The sequence below is a fragment of the Liolophura sinensis genome, chromosome 7 (assembly GCF_032854445.1).
Source record: "Liolophura sinensis isolate JHLJ2023 chromosome 7, CUHK_Ljap_v2, whole genome shotgun sequence".
Classification (NCBI taxonomy): domain Eukaryota; kingdom Metazoa; phylum Mollusca; class Polyplacophora; order Chitonida; family Chitonidae; genus Liolophura; species Liolophura sinensis.
In genome coordinates, this window is record NC_088301.1 from 54,766,934 (window position 1) to 54,775,668 (window position 8,735).

General features: G+C 39.0%; 1 protein-coding gene and 1 non-coding gene across 2 annotated transcripts; both read left to right on the forward strand.

Annotated features, from left to right (window-relative positions):
* Positions 1-153: 153 nt before the first annotated feature.
* Positions 154-8,192, forward strand: LOC135471142 (dolichyl-diphosphooligosaccharide--protein glycosyltransferase subunit 1-like). Its single transcript, XM_064750232.1, has 10 exons — positions 154-465; positions 2,842-2,897; positions 3,206-3,515; positions 4,381-4,587; positions 4,899-5,091; positions 5,313-5,412; positions 6,219-6,357; positions 6,495-6,614; positions 7,344-7,589; positions 7,785-8,192. The coding sequence occupies exons 1-10, from the start codon at positions 217-219 to the stop codon at positions 7,965-7,967; spliced, it is 1,803 nt and encodes a 600-aa protein (XP_064606302.1). The 5' UTR covers positions 154-216; the 3' UTR covers positions 7,968-8,192.
* On the forward strand, positions 4,188-4,273 carry LOC135471984 (small nucleolar RNA SNORD35). Its single transcript, XR_010444494.1, has one exon. It is a non-coding gene; the product is annotated as a small nucleolar RNA SNORD35 (small nucleolar RNA).
* Positions 8,193-8,735: the final 543 nt, after the last annotated feature.

Sequence of the window (8,735 nt, forward strand, 5' to 3'; positions counted from 1 at the left end):
TTTTACCATTACTTTATAGTATACTGTACTGAGGTTTCATTGGAAGGGTGAAAAAAATTATCAATATTTTTATTTCACATTTTCTGATTTTTATGCCAACATGGCAAATGCGCGGTCCTACTGTACCCGGAAGTAGCCGGTGCTTCTCTGCAAATCAGACACGTCGTAGCCGGTTGATAGCATTGCTTATCCTTTCCCATCAGGAGAAACTACAAAATGTTGCGAGTTGGAGTGTACTGTTTTATCTTGTCTACTATCTTATCGTTTTTGTGCAATGCTAAACAAGACAGCATTAATGCAGATTTAGTAAATTCTAAAGTGGATAGGAAGATAGACGTTGCATCTCACCTAGTGAAAACGTCAACATCAATCACGATTGAAAACAAGGGGAAATCGGCTGCTTCTTCGTATTTGTACACTATCGAGCCAAACCTACGGAGCAAACTTGCCTTCATATCAGCATCGGTAAGCATGACACGTCACCAGCTTTGCACGAGCCTACGCTGTTGAGTTAATCTGTTGGTTCATGTAGTGTTAACAAGTGAGTGACACTGACCGTTATTGTACCTATTTTGAATTAATGTTACACAGTTTTCTTGATGGTGTATGCTTTGAGGCTGTTTTTTGCACGCTTATTAGGTAAACCGCCGTGGTTACCTCAGAAAATCAGTAGGATACTCCTCGTATTAGCTTGTTACCGATAGTTGCTTCCTGGTGCTCTCTGGGACTGCAAACCCCCAGGATCCTTGCCAAAGTTTAGCAAAGAGATGCAAGAGTTGGGTAACCATGATTTTAGGTGCATGCCATGTAAGTGCTATCCAGGAGAGGTTCTGAGGCACTTTTAAATAATAGTAGTTTGAGATTGCTTGACCGTGATGTTAGGTTTGGCAAAATTTTATTCAGCCAAGGATGGCAACAACCCAATATCAGAGAGCTGTGCATTTCAAAAACTAATGCAGTTGCCATAGCAGTTTGTCACTGTGATAAAAATTACCTGTCAAATACATCTCTGCGACCTTAAGTCTGATGTCACACATGTTCGTTAAATTTCTGTCTGCTGATTTTTCGTAAATAAAGCGTCAATCAGTTATTTCATGGCCACATCGTCCCAAGATGCTTTGGTAAAGCTCTGTCTTGCCAGCTCTGACATTCTTAACAGGGGCAGATAACTGCATCAGGTATTTAAATGGAGCGCACTCTGACATTGGTTTGGGACCATTCTTGGCTGAACAAAATGTTGTCTGGGTCTGGCATGCCATTACCAAGTGAAATGTATACAAGGTATTGCACTTGCCACTGAACTTAAAAGTAAAAGCCACAATAAGCCGAGTTGGCATTTTAGAAGTCCCACGAGTTCATGCAGATATGGATGAGACAGGGTGGGGACTTTCGCCATCTAACGCAGATATGGGTGAGAGTTTACAGGGCTTGCTAGACTGAATATAGGGATTCCAAATCAACTGGTGCACGCCCTCTTGCATCTCAAGTGAGTTCAGGTACCTGGCAGGTAAAAATCTAGTCCATTGATTGCCTACATCACATCTTTTTGACCAGGTAGAAACCCTTGACCCCCGTCCAACTCCCAATTCATTTAGCCCTGCTATACCGACAAAACTTTGAGGTATGTTTTGGCCACACTTGTTTAGGATGATAGCATTATGAGAAAGTTTCTTATCTAAAAAAAGGTTGTTTCTGTGTCTTTTTCATCCAGGCTGCTGCAAGTAAGGTTTTGCATTGAAATTCGTCAGTCTACAACCCAGACGAAGTCTCCACTCCCTGTGATGTTTCCCACATGCCCATTGTGGAGGATAGCACTGGAGAGTCTAACTTTTATTTCATGGACTTTACAAAAATTGATGCACACACTGATATCGAAAAGAGCAGATGCGGCATAGCGTAGCTTAATTTTGTGGTAAAATAATGAACATTTAGAATCAAATGAATTATGACCTATGTGGTAAGCGTCCCATTCTACATATCCAGCCCATTACTTTTAAGGTTACACCTTGTTTTTTCTTTTTTTTTTACACTTTTTTATCCCTACCAACATTCGAATTTCAGGATGCATGCCACTACAGAGAAGCCGTGGTCAAATTAGCACGCAGTTATGGACAGTGGCATTTGAAGTTTGAGGCTGCAGCTGCTTTTCACTGCCAGTGAAACGGCAGCATTTGAAAGTAACATTTTCTCCTTAGTTTTTTCAGTGTCTCCATTGTTGTTACTATGTTACTGCAAATGGGGACTTCCCATGCAGAATTTCAATGAAACCGATGTTTAATGCATGCAGCCGCTGGGTTAAAGCATGTGGTGTTAGGTGAAAATTAGCACCCAGCTCCCATGTGATGCAAAGTCTCACGACATTTCTGTTAAAAACAAAAAAAAAATAGCTGCTGGTTGAAGTGCGAAGTGACTTTATACACATCTCGCATAGCCGGGTCTGTCGACCCAACGGCGTTGTTAGCGGCTGTCGAAAATCACACCTTTTACCAGCATTAGTTCACAGGAATTCCCACCCTGTTTCTTCTCAATCTGCTCGCAAGATTACTGAAATGCCAACTCGGTGTACTGGCCCTTGTACTTTTGCACTTTGGATATAGACATGTCCTTGTGAATCAGTGAATGGTTTACCATAGGTTGTCCCTGTGGCTACGATATTCCATAAACCAGTATAATTTGAGGAGCTGAAAACTGGAGGCAGAAGATATTTATTTCTGATTTGCAGCATCTCATGCATGATTATATTGTCCCTCTATACCTGTCACCTCTACAGGTGGTTTGTTATGACAAAGCCTTGACAGTAAATGGAGCTGGTCTATTATAGGAACTGTTCCTGTGTTTCAGGTAAAAGATGGAGACAAGAAACTGAAGGTTCTGTCTACGTCTGTCTCCAGTTTGAAGTAAGTGCTTGTGTGTATATATAAAACTTAAGTTAATTCTTTGTAATAACATCTATAACAGAAGACCTACTGCATTTTAATGTTTACTCGAATTGCATGTTTTGTACACAAAATACCTTATGTTGATCTTCTGTCATATCCTGAGCATTAGCATCCAATAACACTGACAGCAATATTGTTAAATTATATGGTAAATGTTAATGGTTGTATCTGAAAAAGTTCTGCATGTATTGAGCTCGGGTTTTGCATTCATAACTCGTCATTGATTACAAACACTTGCTAATACTTACAGATTGCTCTTTCTTCAGGGATCATGAAGTGTACAGAGTGTCTCTAAGTCCTGCTCTGGAGGGTGGTAAATCTGTGACCATTGATGTGGAGACCGTGTTCAGTCATGCACTTCGTCCGTTCCCTGCTGAAATAACCCAGGCAGAGAAGCAGCTGGTGGTGTATGAAAGCAACCTTTATTTTTACTCCCCATACAAAACCACAACTCAGACCTCTCTTGTCAACCTGGCATCGTCCAACATCGAATCATACACTAAGACAAAGCCAGTCTCGAACAGTGACAATACTATCACCTATGGACCATATGAAAACAAAGATGCTTTTGCCCAGGTAAGGATCAGTCTTTTTCTGGACTCCCATAGACCACACCCCTGCTTCAGCTTAATAGCTACCAAGAGAATGATTTGTCAAATATCGCTTGAATCAAAAGGGTCTGCACAGGTCCCTGAAAACCTGGAAAGTTGTTGAAATCTAGTTTGGAAATTCTAGACTGGAAGACCTGCTTGTATTGCTGTTTCGACTTGGAGCCACTGTGAAACGGGTATAAATAAGCTGATGTAGAAGATACAGATAAACTATGTATGTGAGCATGAAACAGTTGAGCTGTAACGTCTCCAAAGTATGGCTGAAATACTGCTGATTTGGTATCCGTTGTGTGTTCTGGTGACGGTTGTTAAATAATGAGAGGTAACTCTTGAGTCGACACACAGCACAACTGGTCAGGGCCAAAATGGTAGTGGAAGGCTTAATTTCTCTTTCCTAGAAGTTTGGAGATAAGTGAATTGCAAACTGTATATTTTGTGGTACACTGATTGAAGTTAAAATTGCTGTCGTGATGCTTGGTCTGAAAGTACAGTATATCAGTTCAGAGTTTAAAGGGGAGATTGCGATTGTAATTATTTTTGTTGCTACATGAAGCAAATATCCAGTCAACTTAGGTTGCCATTTAAACTGAAGCACTTAAAGGCGAGCTGCCAGGTTTCTCATAACTTCTGTTATAAATGTAAGTGATGAATCTATTTCACGATGGTCTTCATAGACGAGGTATTCGGCTATGATGAAGTCAAATAGATATCTGATACATTTTTGCGTTTTGTGACTGGGTACATAATAAAATCCATGCACAAAAGACAAATTTTCAAAGATATTGGATAGATAAACATTGTGTTTTAAAAGTTTCACATTTTTTTCACAGGATAATTTACGGGTGCACTATGAGAACAACTCTCCATTTTTGACAGTGACGAGCATGCTCCGTGTGATAGAGGTGTCACACTGGGGTAATGTGGCTGTTGAGGAGCATATCGAGATGCGCCACTCCGGGGCAACGCTGAAAGGATCATTCTCCAGATATGACTATCAGAGAAACCAGGATGGAGCTGCTTCTATCAAGTCATTCAAAGTAAGTCTACCCATGCTCAAAACGTCGTTGAAAGAGGAGGGTTTTGAACTAGCTAGAAGAGAAAATCTACAGTTAAACTGCGTTCAACATTGTACGAGAGATTCAGTGTTGGTTTTCGTTAATCTCAGATTCATCTGTTGGGTAGGTATGACAAACTATCAAATTTGTTAGTGGTGAATTTTTTTCCATGCAAGTGTTTAATATTTAACAAGTAAATATTTTAACATTTGAAATTAATGTTAAAAATGGTGTATTAACGAACCCCACGCAAACATATAACAAAAGTCTTCAGTGTTAATAAATGTTTTCAGACCATTTTGCCATCATCAGCCAGAGATTCCTATTATCGGGATGAAATTGGTAACATCTCCACAAGTCATCTTCGTGAAATGGAAGATTCTGTTGAGCTGGAATTACGTCCAAGATTCCCCCTGTTTGGAGGTTGGAAGACCAAGTACTATATTGGTTACAATGTTCCAAGTTACGAGTACCTCTTCAACAAAGGTATGTGCAACAAGACATTCATTCTATATCGCTTTTGGTTGTGTTTAATCCTCTGATTTCGAGAGTGGTTAAGGGTTGTTCAGAAGTTGATCAGTGGAATCTTGAAAGTGTTTGAAGAAACCTGAGGATCTCAAAGTAAAACTTACCTTTATTTAAATGTGTGTTTTAGTTGGGATCTCATCTACCCTGAATTGAAGTGTTTGCACTTTTCTTGTCTCAAGGTGATGACTATGTGTTGAAGATGAGGGTGGTAGACCATGTGTATGATGATCAGCTGATTGATCAGCTCACCCTAAAAATCATCTTGCCCGAAGGAGCCAAGTAAGTTTTATAAGGCTGAGTATTAACAAAGAATGTTTAGTCTTTTTAACTTTTACTATTGGTTTGACTGGTGTATTAAGCCATACTCAAGAATATTTCACTTATTGGACCTGAGCCATCCAAGCTCCAGGAGAAAACCATGACTGTCTACAAGTTGCTGGAAGACCTTTCATGTGTTACAAGAGTGGAAGCCAGCATGAGCTGGACTTAGTCATGACTATATTGGATGGAAGCAGCCGAATGATAATGCTGTGCTAGCGAAATTATGCAACCTGTTAGATGTAATTGCAGTCAGCAGTATTACATCTTGACAATGTAATGCTTAGTATCTTTGCCACAGTCGCCCCAATATTATGGCAATAACGGTAAAAGCACCATAATAGGTGAGTTTTGAGTTTTTACTCTTTTGTTGATAAATATAGAAGTCCAGCTGTTTCGTTTGACCTGCCAAAATTCTATGGCAACTATTTTCAATCACATTTACTATAATGTGGGCATCTGGAAAAAATTTCATAAAAACTAATTTATTTAGACTAGACAAACAATGTAGAAAATTGAGAGGCTGATTGTTTGTAAACTTGAGATGGGCCTAAAGGAAAGAGGTGTTGTTTGTGCTTTTGGAACAGGGCGAGACAGGTGATCTTTAAATTGTCAAGAAAGGTTGCCTAACATTTTCAAAAGTCACATGACACAGAAGTGTTTTTACCTTAGATGACAAAAGAATTCCAACTCGAATCTTTCCTATTGTTCAGTTATCTTTCACCAAAAACAATGCATATTTTAAATCAGATATTTTACTTTTGCAGGTCACCCACATTGAAGCCACCCTATGAGCTCTCGCAGCAAGATTATGAGCTTCACCACACCTACCTGGATACAGTGGGTAGAACAGTTATTGTGGCTACCAAGTCTAACCTGGTAGAGGCTCATATCCAAGACTTTGAGGTGAGATAAATGTGTTTTATAATTAAGTAAAATTACACAGCATGTCTTAAAGGTAGTGGATCTTGACTAAACTATTTTGAATGATGCCTTTATGCAGTTACTCCCCACTGACTTCCATTGGTTTCTTTTGTTTCCAGCTCCACTACACATTCCAGAAGATGTTTTTGCTTCAGGAGCCATTCCTGGTTGTCGGAGCTTTTTATCTCCTATTCCTCTTGGTTATCATCTACGTTCGTCTGGATTTCTCCATCACAAAGGTTTGGAACATGACCTGATCAGAATTTATACACTGGTTGTCAAGAACGCTTGATAGCGAGTCCACGTAGTCCTGGTCTACACTTTTAAAATCTACATAAATGGCGTACCCAGAGCATCTGCGTCCAATAAAAGGGAGAGCAATGTTAAATAAAATGTTACGAGTGGTATCTTAAAAAGTACTGCATCTATTGAGCTCAGGACTTGGACATGCGTAGAGCACAATGACATGAGGGGGAAGTTCCATTTTTTGATTTGGTGTGTGCTTATCAAATACTGTAAATCACCAAATTCACAACATTATTTAAAAGCACATGATGTATTGAGGGGAAGTTTTTGCAGTCAGGTCCCGTACAGGCAAGCTCTTTGGTAGCCTTGTTACCAAGTTTAAGTTAAAGACTAATATCTCCAAAAAGGCAGAAAAACCAAACTCTAATTCTTCAACCTTTTCACATGTTTCAAAGATGTTTATTCAAGCAAATTCTGAAAACAGTATTCTTTGTAGACTGATAAAATTATACTTTTTGTAAAGCCCTGAAATGGCCAATCCAACCAATGCACTGTCGTCTCCATAATGAAATTAAAAATGAGTAAATTGCATTGAAAGTTTCTTTCATATGCGAAAAGGATGAGAAATTTGTAACCATACTCTGTAACTTTTTGCACTCAAGGACTGGTCACAGTTTAGGGGCCTTAAAATTATGAAATATTCATGTTGATATTACTTGCAGGATGAGCTGAAGGAGAGTCGCATGAGAGTTGCTGGTATTTTGGAGGAGGTACAAAGTGCCCAGGATAAGCGTAGTGCTCTCTACCAGACGTATGATGATGCTATCAACAGGTTCAAGGCTAGCAAGGACAGTGGAAGTTTCCTAACAAGTCGCAAAAAGATTGATGTCAATTACAAACAGCTGACTAAGCAAATTGAGGATCTGCTTACTCAGCTCAAGATGGAGTCCACTGATGCTGCTGAGAAGGTAAGCTAAATTACTGCAGACAGAAGTTATCTTGATTGCAGTGTTTGAAGTAGGATGTGTAAGATTGAACCAGTCAGTGTAATCTGGTTAGGGAATCTTTAAATGAAAAAATCCAACGTTGGTTTTGGATTGTGATGTAACTGTAAAGAAAATGACTGAAGTGTTTTTCTGAATGATTAATTGGATTTGTTTCAGGTTGCAGAGCTACAGAGGTATGACCAGCAGTATAGGGAGCAGATAAACCAGGCCATCACCTATGCTGAGAAACTAGTGGCCAATAAAATGAGCAAGCCTCAGTACATTGATTCGGAAACTGCCACAGAAAGTAAACGTAAAGATATTAACTCAAAATTAGAAGCTCTGCTGGAAAATTTATAAAATAGTTGTTTACATGGGAGATAAAGCTTTCTAAATCGCTAACATTTCTGTGAATGTTGTAGCAGTCAGTACCTGTACATTGAAATTTATCATTCATTTGTCTTTTGAATTCATGTACTAAATTTGGGAATATGTCTGGAATGTGCTCAAATGCTTCATTTATGTCAATATCTCCTGGTCATTATAAATGACATACAATAAATCTTATAGTAATTAAGAAAAAAGGCTCACTGAATTTCTTTTTTCACTTAACAAAAATATCCTTGTATATTTGTGTCATTAGCTGTGTTGCTATTACATTTACTAAGAGTTCAGAAACCTCCAAACATAAACCATAATCAAAAGAAAGGGTATATCATGATTTTAGTCATATGAAAGTATCCTGGTTTTACCCTCCAGTTGGCGAATGGTCTTTCATCCATGGAGAAACCAGTTGTGGGTTCAAAACCGGCCAAAGGACCGATTTTGAATATTCCCCTGTTCTTCTCACTTGTGGAACCATTCTGACATTAAACAGTCAATGGTACTTGTGACACCGTTCAGGTAGTCTTGCGTTTGTTGAAGGTAACTTTTTCACAAATGTAGGGTACCTGTCTGTCTCATTTTGCCTGGGCGCTCTAGGTTTCCCCCAGCCATTAAATTGACCTCCACATAAGGTTTGATGTACAAGATTAATCAACGGTTAAAATACCTTATGATAATTGATAGTGCCTGGTCTTGCAATGAATCTGTCAAGTGTACTTGTAACATTCACATGTACTGTCAAAA